This window comes from Euleptes europaea, chromosome 12, assembly GCF_029931775.1.
Source record: "Euleptes europaea isolate rEulEur1 chromosome 12, rEulEur1.hap1, whole genome shotgun sequence".
Taxonomy (NCBI): domain Eukaryota; kingdom Metazoa; phylum Chordata; class Lepidosauria; order Squamata; family Sphaerodactylidae; genus Euleptes; species Euleptes europaea.
The window spans coordinates 8,289,542-8,306,538 of NC_079323.1; the positions used below are offsets into that span (position 1 = coordinate 8,289,542).

At 47.4% G+C, this 16,997-nt stretch overlaps 1 protein-coding gene across 10 annotated transcripts in view; it reads right to left on the reverse strand.

Moving 5' to 3' along the window:
- Window positions 1-16,997, reverse strand: part of DLG2 (discs large MAGUK scaffold protein 2) — a 970,480-nt gene that overhangs the window by 237,318 nt on the left and 716,165 nt on the right. For all 10 annotated transcript variants that reach the window (XM_056858113.1, XM_056858109.1, XM_056858107.1 and 7 more), the window contains 3 exons: window positions 11,936-12,072; window positions 2,876-3,020; window positions 504-645 (listed from right to left, as the gene is read on the reverse strand). In XM_056858113.1, the coding sequence (XP_056714091.1) occupies window positions 504-645; window positions 2,876-3,020; window positions 11,936-12,072 (424 nt within the window). The remainder of the gene's footprint in view (window positions 1-503; window positions 646-2,875; window positions 3,021-11,935; window positions 12,073-16,997) is intronic.

Below are 16,997 nucleotides of genomic sequence, written 5' to 3' on the forward strand. Positions count from 1 at the left end.
AGGTCTCTGGATACATGTTTCTGCAATCCAGGAACCCCCAGGTAAACATATTTCCATCTTCACTGGATACTCTAATTTGATATATGGAGATTCTCTAATGTGATTTATCCCAAGATCACATTAGAGAGTCTACATGCAACAGCTTCCTAATGAGATTAATATTGTCTTGAGCCGCAATGCAGGAGGGGAAAAACAGCATCGGGAAGAAGCGATTGCTGCTGGGGCTGTGCCTGTTGACTAGCTCAGTATATGGCAGTCCATTATTCTAACCATTAATTAAATAATGGAGAGTACTATATACATTCCCCCCCCCTTTCCAAGGTTATAACAACAGTATAGCCTTCCTCATTATTTTGAGAGCCAGCTAGCCTGATATCACTTTCCGACATAATGAGATTACTCTGTCGCTTATGCCTGGCTGAGGTTCTAATCGTGGTATTAAAATCACATTCCCTGGAGCAGGAAATCAATCAAAGGCACTCAAGTAAAGATGGATATCTGACCTGGTATAGTCATCCTCCACTAGCATGTGCTTTGGGATAGGCGAGTATCTTCCCGGAGAGATGGGGGCCAAAGATGCCTTGTATTCTAAAGTGCCGTTGTTGCCTGAAGACAGTATATGGTTTTCCATTGGTGGGGAATAAGCTGGAGATTAAAAAAAACCCAACAGATAAACATTTAACGTTCGTGACATTAAACATGTTAGGAAAAGTACAATACAGACGTTAAGAGAAATTGCATGTCTGCTAAGGGAAGGTAGGAGCATTAGACAATTGACCATTGCTAGATCTAGGTCACTGAATCCTTTCGCAGTTCTGTGTGCAGTTCTGGGGGCCAGCTAGGTGTAGTGGTTAAGTGCCGTGGTTTGGAGCGGTGGACTCTGGAGAACAGGGTTTGATTCCCCACTCCTCCACATGAGCGGCGGAGGCTAATCTGGTGAACTGGATTTGTTTCCCCACTCCTACACATGAAGCCAGCTGGGGGACCTTGGGCTAGTCACACGCTCTCAGCCCCACCTACCTCACAGGGTGTCTGTTATGGGGTGGTGGTAGAAGGTGATTGTAAGTCGGTTTGATTCTCCCTTAAGTGGTAGAGAAAGTTGGCATATAAAAACCAACACCTTCTTCTTCTTCACTTTAAAAAGGATGTGGACAGAATGGAGCAGGTACAGAGGAGAGCGATGAGGATGGTCAGGGGCCTGGAGACTAAACCCTGCGAGGAAAGGCTGAGGGATTTGGGAATGTTCAGTCTGGAGAAGAGGAGGTTGAGGGGGGACATGATTTCTCTCTTGAAGTATTTGAAAGGCTGTCACTTGGAGGAGGGCAGGGAGCTGTTCCTGTTGACAGCAGAGGATAGGACTCGTAAAAATGGGTTTAAATTGCGGGAGGAAAGGTACCAACTGGCTATTAAGAAAAAACATTTTACAGTCAGAGTAGTTCAGCAGTGGAAAGGGCTGACTAGGGAGGTGGTGAGCTCCCCCACCCCCCCACTGGCAATCTTTAAGCAGAGGCTGGACGAACACTTGTCAGGGATGCTCTAGGATGATCCTGCATTGAGGAGGCGGTTGGATTAGATGGCCTGTCTGGCCCCTTCCAACTCTGCGATTCCATGATTCTATTAATCAAACTTCCTTTTCAAGAAAATATCGGGAGATACAGCATTGGTTTTTTAATATAAAGGGGGAAGTGTTGTAGAAAATAACCAAGGTCTTTCTGCACCTTAAAGGCGAATACATTTACATAGGCTTTGGAAAGCCCCAACCAGTTTGGCTGGGGAATGGACTCCCAATGCTGTTTTGCTCTCAATGCTGCTCTGAATGCAACGATGATGCATTTACTAATAATTAAAAAGATGTTGGCTGCAACAGGCTCTTTTACTGCAAAAAGCGCAGGATCTCCACCATTAATAGAAACTTTTTCCTACTTGGCTCTTTCCCCCTGGGCCAGTGGCACTCACTCAGCCTAGTCTAACTCACAGGTTTGTTGTGAAATAAAAAGGGGAAACAGGTAGAAGAAGACAAAGAAGAAGAGGTGGTTTCTACACCCCACTATTTCTCTACCTTTATGGAGTCTCAAAGCGGCTTAAAATCGCCTTCCCTTCCCCTTCCCACAATAGACGCCTTGTGAGGTAGGTGGGGCTGAGAGAGTTCGGAGAGAACTGTGACTAGCCCAAGGCCACCCAGCAGGCTTCACATGGAGGAGTGGGGAATCAAGCCCGGTTCTCCAGATTAGAGTCCGTCACTCATGTGGAGGAGTGGGGAATAAAACCTGGTTCTCCAGAATAGCATCTGCTGCTCATGTGGAGGAGTGGGGAATCAAACCCAGTTCTGCAGATTAGAATCCGCTGCTCATGTGGAGGAGTGGAGAATCAAACCAGGTACTCCAGATTAGAGTCCATTGCTCTTAACCACTATACCATGTCTGTACACTGCCCTAAGCTCCTTGGAGGAAGGGCAGGACTCAAATGTACAAGACAGAGAAAGTTTCCAGTTCCAGATTTGTCACTTGACATCTCAGGTGAAAGGATGTCAGGAGTAAGGATCGAGAAGACCACTGGGACCAAGGCCAATCGCAGTTGGCAATCACAGAATCATAGTGTTGGAAGGGGCCACCAGGATCATCTAGTCCAACCCCCTGCACAATGCAGGAAATTCAAAACTACCTCACCCCCCACACCCCCAGTGACCCTACTCCATGCCCAGAAGATGGCCAAGATGTCCTCCCTCCCATAATCTGCCTAATTGAGGCTGTATATGCTAATGACCTGGCACAAGGCCCCTTCCTCAGAACCCGAACAGGAAACATAACGGTGCTGAAAAGTCAAGTTGAGAAAGCTACTAGCGACACGTCAACACAAAACATCGGCAGGCACTTACGATGGGTAATATCTGGCGGGCCATAAGGATCAGTCATGTAAATGGTGGTGGGCTTTCCAACTTTTAAATACACTACGTCCGATGTATTTTTCAATATTGCTACAGCTTCTTCGTGAGTTACTTCTTCTAAACAGTAATTATTTACCTGCCAGGGGAAAAAAATGGACAGATGTGTTAAGCTGACCAGGTACAAAAATCATTCATATGCTGAAGAGAAGACAAATGTCCACTCCAAGATTACAATAGTTATGGTAATAACATGAAAACAATCTCACTGGATCAGACCAATGGTTCATCTAATCTAGCATCACTGGCCATTCGGATGGCTAGGGGCGTCCCTAGGAAGGGGAACCGAGGCCAGAGCCCCCCCCCCCCGACTTGTGCCTCCAGCAACTGGCTTTCAGAGTTATTCTGCTACGGAACGTAAGGACATATGAAAAGCCCTGCTGGATCAGACCAAGGCCCATCAAGTCCAGCAGTCTGTTCACACAGTGGCCAACCAGGTGCCTCTAGAAAGCCCACAAACAAGACAACTGCAGCAGCATTATCCTGACTGTGTTCCATAGCACCTAATATAATAGCATGCTTCTCTGATACTGGAGAGAATAGGTATGCATCATGACTCATATCCACTTTTACTAGTAGCCATGAATACCCCTCTCCTCCATGAACATGTCCAGTCCCCTCTTAAAGCCTTCCAAGTTGGCAGCCATCACCACATTCTGGGTCATGGAGTTCCACAATTTAACTGTGTGTTGCGTGAAGAAATATTCCTTTCATCAGTTTTGAATGTCTCACCCTCCAGGTTCAGCAGATGACCCCGAGTTCTGGTATTATGAGAGAGAGAAAAGCTTCTCCCTGTCCACTGTCTCCATACCATGCATAATTTTATAGACTTGTATCATGTCACCTTTTAAACCACGTCTTTCTAAGCTAAACAGCCCTAAGCGTTTTGACATTAAGGTCATTGATGGACTTACCATCCATGACATTGTCTAATCCCCTTTAATAGCCTCTAAGCACATGAAAGCTCATAAAGCTTCCTTGTACTGAATCAGACCACTGGTCCATCAAGTTCAGTATTATCTGCTCAGACTGCCCACTGCCCTCCAGGGTCCAAGTGGAGGTCTTTCACATCACCGACCACCTGGTCCTTAACTTGAGATGCCAGGGATTGAACCTGGGACCTTCTGCATGCCAAGCAGATGCTCTACCACTGAGCCACAAAGCCAGCGCTACATCTTGTAGCGCCAAATTCCCCAAGTTAATTATTCTTTCAAGTAGAACCAAGTCTGTCATGAATCTGCCCCTCCACTGCACTGGGCATTACTGAAGTCTAACGTTATTGCGGGGGGGGGGGGGAGAGTTCTCTCTGTCCACTTCCTCCATGCAATGCATCCTTTGTAGACTTATCTTATGTTCCCCTTTAGCCATCTTTTTTTCTAAGCAGAAAATAAATCCTTTGCTTTGCTCCACCCTTTGCTTGTAGAGAAGATGCTTCCACATAAACTTTAGTATGCTTTTCTATGGAGGAGGGGGGCAGCTGCTTCGGGACCGCATAAAATTGGACCCTCTGACCCTATCTTCACTAACCTTCGGGGTTCATGCAAGGAGAGTCCCTTGCAGCTATGCTGCAAATTTGGGAACTCTACCTCTAAAAATGCTCCCACAGGAGCTTTGAAAAAAATCCCCATAAACTAAAATGGGCCTGGTTTTTTGGGGGAAATCCAGAAATAAAGCTGAATGCCCCTTTACCGGTATGCATACTCGGCTTTACCAAAAAAATAAAAATAAAAAAAAAATTGGGCCCAATAAACCCAGACCCAAAATTTGCTGATTTTTTGTGTGTGCACAACCCTACCTGGCACTCAATCTTGGTTCCTACAAGTAACCTTTATTGGCATTCATGAAACTCAAGCTGGCAGGAACGTCATAAGAAACCATGGCAAGGAAGCTAAGAGTACTGGTGGAAACATACACATTTTTTTAAAAAAATTCTTGTTCAAGTAGAAAATTTCCCTTTTACATCTGTAAGGCATGGCTCATTGGGATCTGACTGGATTGCAACTAAGAGGAAGATGAATGCAGATTATTATTATTTTGCCGCAGCAAAGTTACGTCTTTTTGTAGGGGGGAAATAAACCTCTTGAGGATCATTCCCCTGCCAATGTATTGAAGCGCTACTTGAGCGCATATTTTACAGCAAACATCTGCAAACTGGAGGGCTGTGATTGGTCTATCGCTGCGCATTCATGTGGCCTTTTTGAAGCTTGGAATGATTTGGAAAGAGCTAAAAAGGAAGGCACTCCTTTTGCTGAAAGCCTAAAAAATTTGTTTTAAGAAAGCAGATCCATTGTTTCACCCAATTGCCTATGTATTATTCCCCTCAAAATACAAAACTAAATGGGATACATCTGGCGCTGACTGGGCATTGGAAGAGAGACAAATAACAAATTCGGTGGCAATTTTTCTTTGTCTTTTATGAAATGGGGCACGGTTAGTCTTGGCAGGATGCGGCTCAATGGGACAAAGAGTTTGCTCAGGATTAGAAAATAAAATACATACACACACTCCAGAGGCAGCCTTTTGGAAAGGCAAGCAAGGAAGATTGCTAATAGTAGCTCAACCACATCTGGGTTGAGTTTGTTTCCTCCTCCACTTGCAGGTACGTAGCCTGTGAATGGCCAGATGCATTGATGACAGAGGAGGAAATTGGGAAGATCTGGCCTGACTTTATTTTCAGTAGAACAAGGGGGGGGGGGGGGAGAACGTCAACCAAATATGTAGAAATTGGGAAGGTCTGCCTGAGTTTATTTTCTCTACCGCTTGCAGGTACTTAGCCTGTGAATGGCCAGGTGCATTTCATGCATAGAAGGAAGTTGGGAAGATTTGGGCTGAGTTTGTTTCCTCCTCCGCTTGCAGGTACTTAGCCTGTGAATGGCCAGATGCATTTTTGGCAGGAAGTTGCGTGTGTGTGTACACATGTTATGAACATCCCATCAAACCCTTGCATATGCTCAAATATTTCTGAGTGCTCATCAGGGATGACGGCGAAAATGTAAGCCATTTTGGATTTCACATCAGAATGCTTGCGCATCATTATGGTATTTATAAAAGGTTAGGAAGCTAGCTATCCCTGTTTTGGTGTCTGTTCCATTGACAGCCTGCCATAGTTTTCAATCAGCTTGCATATCGCATTGAAGAAGAGTTGGTTTTTCTATGCTGACTTTCTCTACCTTTTAAGGAGAATCAACTCATGTTATAATCTCCTTCCCTTCCTCTCCCCACAGCAGACACCTTGTGAGGTAGGTGGGGCTGAGAGAGTTCTGAGGGAACTGTAAGTAGCCCAAGGTCACCCAGCAGGCTGCATGTGGAAGAGTGGGGAAACCAACCCAGTTCACCAGACCAGAGCCCACCGCTCTTCATAGGAAATCAGGCATCTCTGCTTGTGGCAAGAGTCAAGTGACCTCTCACATGCTGTAAAACTAAATGGCCTCCACAGTCACAACTACCGTATGAATTTGCTCGAAAAGTTCGAAAAGTTCTCCAACAGAGCTTTCAGAAGTTTGTACCCCCCCCCAAAGCGTAGAAGACAAGAATAACTAAAACCAAGAAGTAATACAAATTCTTCATGCCCATAAGAGAGATCAGAAAAGCAGAAGCCATTCTTATGGCTGACAGGAGCAATATTCTATTGACGCAAGCTGGCAACTCCTGTATCATAACGTAATGAATTCTATCACTCACCTTTCACAGTGGAGAATGAAAGAAACACCGTCCACCTGACAGATATTTCCCAGGGTAGTCAGGTTAGAAAGAAAAAAGGCATTGGGAACCATCGAGATTAATCCAGACCAAATAATTGAGAAGTTATAGCAACTAAAGGCTGTCAAAGGAATGACTGGGGTGGGGAGGAGGTATAAAAGACTGGTCAATTCAATTAAAAGATTTAAAAAAAAATAAGAACAGGATTCAAAGGAATAAGGAGCTGAGCCACAGGCCAATATTCCAGATCAGAAGTGTAATTGCTTGGGTAAGTAAACACAGCCTTCTAGGGCATGTGTACCTGGTCCATTCTGGTAGTGGTACCAGTAACACCTTGGCAAGGGGGAGGGTGTAGGAGAGACCGGACTGGACCCATGGTGCTGGGAAGGGGTTAAGCCTTTCTTTCCCACACAACATAGAGTTGAAAGGGACCATCAGGGTCATCTAGTCCAAACCCCTGCACAATGCAGGAAATTCACAACTACCTCCCCCCACACACACCCCAGTGACCCCCTACTCCGTGCCCAGAAGATGGCCAAGATGCCCTCCCTCTCATGATTGGCTTAAGGTTATAGAATCAGCATTGCTGACAGATGGCCTTCTAACCTCTACTTAAAAACCTCCAGGGAAGGAGAGCTTTCCACCTCCTGAGGAAGCTTGTTCCACTGAGGAACTTCTCTGTTAGAAAGTTCTTCCTAATGTTTAGACATAAACTCTTTTGATTTAATTTCAACCTGTAGTGGAAACTGCGGAAGACCATTGTACTACGAGGAGGTAGATGGTGGTCAATGCAGCCCTTCCCCATGTGAGAGCAATCTCAGGTCATTAACTTTCACACTGCACTGTAAATAATGAGCACCTGGTGATGGGGAAATAAATCTGGCTTCGCTCACTACTGAAGGGAGGAGAAGAAGAGGGCTCCAGATAAGAAGCCAGAGAAGGAGCGTCTGCAGAACAAGGACGGGCTACCAAACAGGACGAAGTGGCTTACCTCCCAGGAGACGACTTCCCATCTTCCTAAGGTTATTAGCCTGGATACAGGGTTATTTTTGTTTAATATAGCTGCATACCTTTTCCTCCCCAATATCTGCCTATTTGAATAAATTTTTTCTGAACAATGGGTAATACAATTGGCGCTGTGAGCAGGATTCCAGAGGCAATATGGGGACAAAGGAATGCATGGAATGTGCAAAGCTGCGACCCAGGATGGTCTTGTACCAGTGCATGGGCCCCAGCTGCACACATGTTAAATTCAATAACCCCACCTACCAAATGGGATACAGAGCTGGAAAAAGCAGGAGGTCCCACACCCAGGGCAATAAGTAAATGCTTAAAAAAAATAGGAATAAGGGAAGGTGCAGGTGTAGAAGAATGTGGCAAAATGGGTTGGCTACTTCTAACTGCACTAAGAATGGTCTGGGAGTTGTTGGAAGCTTCTTGGAAGCAGGTGGAAGAGCAGGCTGCAGAAATAAGTGCCTTAAAAGAACAGCAACTAATTCTGCAGGAAGCCTTGAAGAAGGCAAGAGAAGGCAGGAATGCTGCTGAGGAACAGGCAGGGGCTATAGCTGTTCGTGTCACGAAGATTAAATGGAACCGGCAGCAGAAGAAAGACCCCTACAAAATCAGAGCACTCAACATCCCTAAAGACTGGAGTTCCTCAGGTTCAGGGGATTCCAGTAAGGCAGAGTGGACTGAGGGGGAAGGTAGTAGCAAGGAGAAAGTGCAAGTAAGACCTCTGATTACCAACAAGGCCAAAGGGCCACCTGGAGGGCAAGCACAGGTTACTCGCACTGTGAGGGATTTCAGCCAGCAGGAGCTGACTGAAATCACCAAAAATACTAAACAGCAGCCGGGGGAGTATTTAAGCCACTGGTTGGTACGGCTTTGGGACCAAGGCTATACAGGTGTGCATATGAGCCCCCAGGAGCTATTGAAATTAGGTGCTTTATCTAATGATGTGCTCATTAATGGGTATTTGAGGGGGGCTACTGGTCAAACACAGACCCTCTTTGATTGGGTTTGCCTGGGCATCAGACAACGGTACCCTGCCCCCATGGACTGGGAAGAACATCTGCCACCCTGGAACACCATTGCTGAGGCAACAGCACAGCTTAGGGGGATGGCAATGCAGACTGGGATATATATCCAGGGATTCCCAGATCCTGACCCTATGCCCCTAACAGCAGGTATGAGAGCACAGCTAATTAGGGGAGCCCCGCCCAGTTTGCATGGTGCTCTATTAGCCCTGCTGGGACCTGCTCAAGGGCGAGCAGTGGGGGATGTGGTAATCCTTCTGGGACAGCTGGGGGATGTTCCCAGGGAAAATAAGCCCAGAGCACGAACTGCAGTGGAAAATAAGCAGGAGAGGTCCAAGGATAGAACAAAAGGGCCTAAAATAACTCGAAGGCAGATGTTTTTTGAGCTCCTTAGGCAAGGAGTGGAAAAGGAGAAGATTGATGGCCTTCCAACACCTGACCTGTTCCAGCTGTGGAGACGCAAATGTACTACTCAGGAGCAGAAGGGGAAGGTACTGCAGACCAAAGGAGTCGAGGTGAGAGGAGTAACACCAACTGCTCCACCTGAGGAGGAGGACTTCTGGTATTCACCTGTACCCAGTGTGTCAAAGGGGTGGGAGATGCCCATACCTTTGGATTAGGGGTGTGGCAAGGCTCCAGTGAGTAGGCTAATGAAGACAGCCATTCCTGGAGACCCACGCCCACATATACCCCTCACAGGAGCTGTGGCTTCAATCCATGGGAACCCCACAGTGTGTATTGATGCCTATGGGAACAGGGGGGAGCATCAGCAGGCAGCCCTGGCAGAGGCCAAGGCTGCTGTAGTATCTGCTAGGCCCCTGGGTCCCTTTGTAAAAGGACTTCCATGTGAGCTGCTGTCTGCTACCATAGAGGTGACTGTATGGAGTCTTTGGCAGAAAGGGCAGGAAGGGAAATGTGTGCCATTGGGCTTCTGGTCGCGGAGGCTGCCAGACGCCATGTCAAACCATTCTCCCTTTAAAGACCCACTGCTAGCATGCTACTGGGCTCTGGTCGAGACCAAAAGATGGACTGGCCAGGAGCTAGTGATAATGAGCCTGAACTGGGTGGAAGGTGACTCAGCCAGTCCTCTGGTAGGCAGAGCTCAACCCCCATCTGAGCAAGTTCGCCCTGGCCCCCAAGGAGTGAGTGCTTTGCAGGAAGAGTTGCCTGTCAAAAAGGCTCCCCCTTATTCAGAAGTGGCTCATGAAACCATTTGGTGCACAGATGGTTCAGCCAAGTATGAGGGGGGAGAACGAGTGTGGTGTGCAGTTGCAACTCTAATCATATTGACTTGGGCTGGGAAAGGACAATCCAGCAGCCACTGTGCTGAACTGGTGCCTGTGGTGAACAACTTCAGATTTTGGGAGGGGTGGTATACTTGATTCATAGAGGTAACTGGAAATGTAAATAGTTGAACCCTGAGTTGCCAAAAGGAACATATGGATGAAGGGTGTATTGATCACCAAGGGGTGGAATGTAGTGGAAACTGCGGAAGACCATTGTGCTACGAGGAGGTAGATGGTGGTCAATGCAGCCTTCCCCATGTGAGAGCAATCTCAGGTCATTAACTTTCACACTGCACTGTAAATAATGAGCACCTGGTGATGGGGAAATCTGGCTTCGCTCACTACTGAAGGGAGGAGGAGAAGAGGGCTCCAGATAAGAAGCCAGAGAAGGAGCGTCTGCAGAACAAGGACGAGCTACCAAACAGGACGAAGTGGCTTACCTCCCAGGAGACGACTTCCCATCTTCCTAAGGTTATTAGCCTGGATACAGGGTTATTTTTGTTTAATAAAGCTGCATACCTTTTCCTCCCCAATATCTGCCTATTGGAATCAATTTTTTCTGAACCAAGGGTAATACACAACCCGTTGGTTCTGGTCCAACCTTCTGGGGCAACAGAAAACAACTCGGCACCCTCCTCTATGTGACAGCCCTTCACGTACTTGAAGATGGTTATCATATCCCCTCTCAGTCTTCTCCCCTTCAGGCTAAACATACCCAGCTCTTTCCACCTTTCCTCATAGGACTTGGTCTCCAGACCCCTCACCATCTTTGTTGCCCTCCTCTGGACACGTTCCAGCTCGTCTACATCTATCTTAAATTGCGGTGCCCAAAACTGAACACAATACTCTAGGTGAGGTCTAACCAGAGCAGAGTAAAGTGATACCATCACTTTGCGAGATCTGGACACTATGCTTCTGTTGATACAGCCCAAGATTGCATTTGCCTTTGTAGCTACTACAGCTACTACATCCAGACTACAAAGATCACTTCCCCTGGAGATAATGGCTGCTTTGGAGGTTGTGCTCTGTGGCACTATACCCCCCTGAAGTCCCTCCCCAGGCTCCACCCTCAAATCTACAGGAATTTCTCAACCTGCAGTTGACACCCCTAACTAGTTTAATTGGCTTTTCAAGGGGCGGAGACAAAATCATGGCAGATGGGTCTATCAAGTGCTATTAAGCAAGGGTGACTAATCACAAAAAAATCACAAAATCACACAAGGTTGGCAGAGACCACAACGGCCATCCAGTCCAACCCCCTGCCATGCAGGATCCCACAATCAAAGCACTCCCGACAGATGGCCATCCAGCCTCTGCTTAAGAACCTCCAAAGATGGGGACTCCACACACACACACCCGAGTCAGCGCATTCCACCATGGAACCGCCCTCACCGTCAGAAAGTTCTTCCTAATGTTTAGGTTGAATCATTTTTCTCTTAGTTTAAATCCATTACTCCGTGTCCTAGTCTCTGGAGCAACAGAGAACAAGCTAGTTCCCTCATCAACATGACATCCCTTCAAATATTTAAACATGGCTATCATGTCACCCCTTAACCTTCTCTTCTCCAGACTAAACAAACCCAGTCTCTCGTCATAGGGCATGGATTCCAGACCTTTGACCATTCTGGTCGCCCTCCTCTGGACACGCTCCAACTTGTCAACATCCTTCTTAAATTGTGGAGCCCAAAACTGGACACAGTATTCCAAGTGAGGTCTGACCAATGCAGAATACAGTGGTAGTATTACTTCCCTTGATCTAGAATTGAAGCTTCCATTTTCAGAGGCAGTTTACCTCTGAATATCAGTGGTGAGGGGCAACAACAGGGGAAGGCTTTGGAATCTGTTCCTGGGGTTATCCGGTTATCCTGTGTGAGACAGGATGCCGGCCAGACCAGATGGACCGCCGGTCTGATCCACCACAGCTCGCTCTTATGTGCATACACGCGCATACGGGTTTGTCCTCAGGTTCTCACCATAAGAAGCCGGTCTCCAACTTGCAACCTTCCGTCCTTCTGCGCCGCCCCTCCGTCAATAATTTTCGTGACGTAAATGCTGTTGTCTCCAGGGATGTGCTGATTCCCCACACCGCCTGCAATGCTGAATCCCAGACCTGAGAAAAGAAAGACGGGAGGACGAGTCTGATTCAAAAGGTGCACACAATGAAAGAGGGGACAGAAGGTGAATGCATTTCAGTTGGCTGCATGCCAATTCTGCATAGAGATCCAGGTGCTCTGCAGTAGACATATATAGAACTTTGTCCCCCAAACATTTACCTGTTTACTTCATTTAGGAGCCAACGAGGTGCAATGGTTAAGAGTGGTGGACTCTGATCTGGAGAACCGGGTTTGATTCCCCACTCCTCCACATGAGCGGCGGAGGCTAATCTGGTGAACTGGATTTGTTTACCCACTCTTCCACATGAAGCCTGCTGGGTGACCTTGGGCCAGTCACAGTTCTCTCAGAACTCTCTCAGCCCACCCCACGTGGAAGCAGGCAATGGCAAACCACCTCTGAATATCTGTTGTCTTGAAAACCCCATGGGGTTGCCATAAGTCAGCTGTGACTTGATGGCACTTTCCACCACTGCATTTGGGTCCCTTCTCCATTGTATTCTCACAACAACCCTGTGAGGTAGGACAGCTGAGATTGCAAGACTATCCAAGGTCACCCAGTGAGCTGCCATGACAGAGCGGGGATTCAAACCTGGGTCTCCCAGATCTTAGTCTGACATAGGGTAGCCAGGTCCCTCTTTGCCACCGGCAGGAGGTTTTTGAGGCGGAGCCAGAGGAGCACGGGGTTTGGAGGGGGGAGGGACTTCAATGCCATAAAGTCCAATTGCCAAAGTGGCCATTTTCTCCAGGTGAACAGATCTCCATGGGCTGGAGATCAGTTGTATTAGCAGGAGATAACCATCTATTACCTGGAGGTTGGCAACCCTAGTCTGACACGCTAACTACTACGTCACGCGGGCTCTCAAAAATCTCAAGAACAACCTCTGCAACAAAGGCTTAACTACAGATGACATTGCCGAGTCAGGCTACCGGTCCGTTAAGTTTAGTATCACCTGTTCAGGCCAGCAGCCAGCCTCTTGGCATCTTTACCAATCCCGTTATTCTTGCAGGTGGAGTTGCCAGGGATTGCATTAGGGAATGAAGATTGCATTTGGCAACACTGTTATCCACCAGAGGAGCCAGCACAATGGATTACATAGCCGCATAATTTTCACTTCTACTCCGCACCTTTTTTTGTTTCAAGGCTTGCAACAGAGCCGAGAGTGATAGCTGCCCATTAAGGCTTTTGCGGAGCCTGAGGGGGGGGGGTTGGGGAGGGGGGGGACTTCAATGCCATAGAATCCAGTTGCCAAAGTGACCATTTTCTTCAGGTGAACTGATCTCTGTTGGCTGGAGTTGTAATAGCAGGAGATCTCCAACTACTACCCGGAGGTTGGCAACCCTACCTTGATATAATGTGCACACAGCACAGTTGCATCTACAAAATGGGATAGGAAGAGCAAAGCTCCTAAGCCTTTGTCAAGAACAGAAACAAATGTAAAAAAGAAACAAAATGTGGATCATCCTGAGTGGGAATCTATGAAATATCTATGAAATTTAAGAGGGGAGTGGACATGTTTATGGAGGATAGGGGTATCCATGGCTACTAGTCATGATGCATACCTATTCTCTCCAGGATCAGAGAAGCATGCCTACTATATTAGGTGCTGTGAAACACAGGCAGGATAATGCTGCTGCAGTTGTCTTGTTTGTGGGCTTCATAGAGGCACCTGGTTAGCCCCTGTGTGAACAGACTGCTGGACTTGACAGGCCTTGGTCTGATCCAGCAGGGCTTTTCTTATGTTCTTATGAGGGGACCAGGTTGCCCTGGAGGCTGGGGAGGTGACCATGGTGCTGACGGGGTTGGGTAGCAGATGCAGTTGTCTTACTTGTGGGCTTCCTCAAGACACCTGGTTGGCCACTGTGTGAGCAGAATGCTGGATTTGATGGCCCTTAGCATGATCCAGCATTGCCTTTCTTATTTGGTGATGGCTGTCAACTTGGAAGGCTTTAAGAGGAAAGTGGACATGTTCACAGAGGAGAGGGCTATCCATGGCTCCTACTGGTCAAAATGGATATTAATTGTGATGCATACCTATTCTCTCCAGGATCAGAGGAGCAGGCCTATCATAATAGGTGCTGTGGAACGAAGGCAGGACAATGCTGCTGCGGTCATCTTGTTTGGGGGCTTCCTAGGGGCACCTGGTTGGCCATTGTGTGAACAGACTGCTGGACTTGATTGTCCTTGGCCTGATCCAGCATGGCTTGTCTCATGTTCTTATCAAAAAGGTCCTGCTGCACACCAAACACCCTGTTGCCACTGGGGAAAGAGACTCGTAGGAAATACCATTTACCTTTCCCCACGATTGCAGAGCTGTTCTGAACTTAGTTCAGTCTGACAGATCGTACACCGTCAGATTTTTAAAGGTTATTCCCTTTAGAAAGGAAAAGGATGTCATAGTATAACGGCTTAATTAAAGCCAGCTGAAACTGACAATGCATCATCAGACGGAACTTCCTGAACTATTTCTAGAAATCTGTGAACTCTGCATGAATTATGACTACAGTTAAAAATATAAGGGAAATTACTTCCAACTACCAGGATAATTAAAATAAAGCGCCGTCTCATTTCCCTTTGAAGAAACTGATTATTCGTATTTAAGGAGAGAGAGAGAGAGAGATTTCCAAGATAAATGTGCCTATGGTGTTCCACCATTCCACCATTTCATAGAACTGGAATAGTTCAGAGATGGGATACCCATGGTACAGACAGTGGAAGAAGAAGAAGAAGAAGAGTTGGTTTTTATATGCCGACTTTCTCTACCATTTAAGGGAGACTCAAACTGGCTTACAATCACTTTCCCTTCCCCTCCCTTCAACAGACACCCTGTGCGGTGGGGGGGGGGCTGTGAGAGCTGTGACTAGCCCAAGGCTGCATGTGAAAGAGTGGGCAACCCAACCCAGTTCACCAGATTAGAGTCTGCAGCTCAAGTGGAGGAGCGGGGAATCAAACCCGCCATAAGACCCTTTGGGTGAGCGGCAATTAAAAAATGTTAATAAATAAAAATAAACAGAAAAGGAGTTGGACGCTGGTCTGTGGACGTTCTGTCCGAGAGCACCGTGGGAAGTGTTCCTGGATTCAGATCCAATTTATCAAGAGGAGCCCTAAAAACTGCAACCATAACAATTTAACGCTGCCAATTAGAGCAAAGCGAGCATCCGAGGAAGACACCGCTACGAGTCCAGGGAAAGCGATCTGAACCGAAGCGACAGGCCGGAATGATATAAAGAGATTGTTAAGTACCAGGAGATGCGCCGCCTCCACATTTTCTCAGATCGTCATTTGTTTCCGTCGAAATTGATAACCGCAGGAATCAATTTCTGTCCAAACGGAAAAGCTTCATGACAACTTTGTAACAGGCTGGCAGGCAATATTCCAGCAAGCAAACATTTAATTGATTTTTTAAAAAAGACTGCTTACGTAACTGATTTCTGACAGCTCCTTCCTAACATTGAATGTCTGCCCATCGGCAAATGATCTCTCTGGTCAAAGGGATGTGCAATTCTTGGGGTGGCCAGCCTCCAGGAAGGGCCTGGAGATCTCCCAGAATGATAACTGATATCCAGACAAGATATCTGTTCCCCTTAGGCTAGGGTTGCCAACTGCCAGGTAGTAGCAGGAGATCTCCTGCTAATACAACTGATCTCCAGCCGATAGAGGTCAGATCACCTGGAGAAAAATGGCCGCTTTGGCAATTGGACTCTATGGCATTGAAGTCCCTCCCCTCTCCAAACCCTGCCCTCCTCAGGCTCCACCCCAAAAATCTCCCGCCGGTGGTGAAGAGGGACATGGCAACCCTACCTTAGGCTTCACCACCAGTGGGGGTTTTTTTTTGGGTGGAGCCTGAGGAGGGCGGGTTTGGAGAGGGGAGGGACTTCAATGCCATAGAGTCCAATTGCCAAAGCAGCCATTTTCTCCAGGTAAACTGATCTCTGTTGGCTGGAGATCAGTTGTAATAGCAGGAGATCTCCTGCTACTACCTGGAGGTTGGCAACCCAAGTTCCCCTGGAGAAAAGGGCTGCTTTGGAGGGTGGACTGTATCCTGCTGAGGTCCCTCCACCAAACCCCGCCCTCCTCAGTCTCCACCCCCAACATCTCCAAGAGTTTTCCAGCCCAGAACTGGCAATCCTGCATGGAGAAAAAAAATTATTCGTTCATGAATAATGACCCCCCTGTCTTTTTCAGTCTTCTCCTGCCTTTCCATTATGGTATGCATAATTCTCTCTTCTCAATCATATGAAAAATGAAAAAGGGTGCCCTGTAGCAGTATGCAGCACAAGGACTTCCACCAAGGGTCGCCAACAGGCCTGGTGAAAAATGTTCGGTTCCTTTAAGAGAAGCTTGATGTGTGGAAATGGGCAGGTCATGCTTTTCAGGCATGCTGGGTAATGAACAGTCCATTAAGCCCCCCCTTCCAGGCCTGGTGGTAGGGTTGCCAACCTCCAGGTACTAGCTGGAGATCTCCTGCTATTACAATTGATCTCCAGCCAATAAGAGATCATTTCACCTGGAGAAAATGGCCGCTTTGGCAATTGGACTCTATGACATTGAAGTCCCTCTCCTCTCCAAACCCCACCCTCCTCAGGCTCCGTGCCAAAAGCCTCCTGCCAGTTGTGAAGAGGAACCTGGCAACCCTACCTGCTCGCAACCCTATTGCTGCCAGCAGGGCCACAAAGAGAATGCCAAAAACTGAGGGATGGGGTTGATGGGGTTTGGGGGATCCTCCTGCCCTTCCAAAATGTTCTTTCAAGATGGAAAAGGTCACCTTCAGCTCAGCACAATCACTAGGTTTGCCAGCTCCAGGTTGGGAAATTCCTGGAGATTTTTGTGATGAAGCCTGGGGAGGGAAGGGTTTGGGGAAGGAAGTGGCCTCAGTGGGGTGTAATGCCATGCAGCCCACCCTCCAAAGCAGCCATTTTCTCC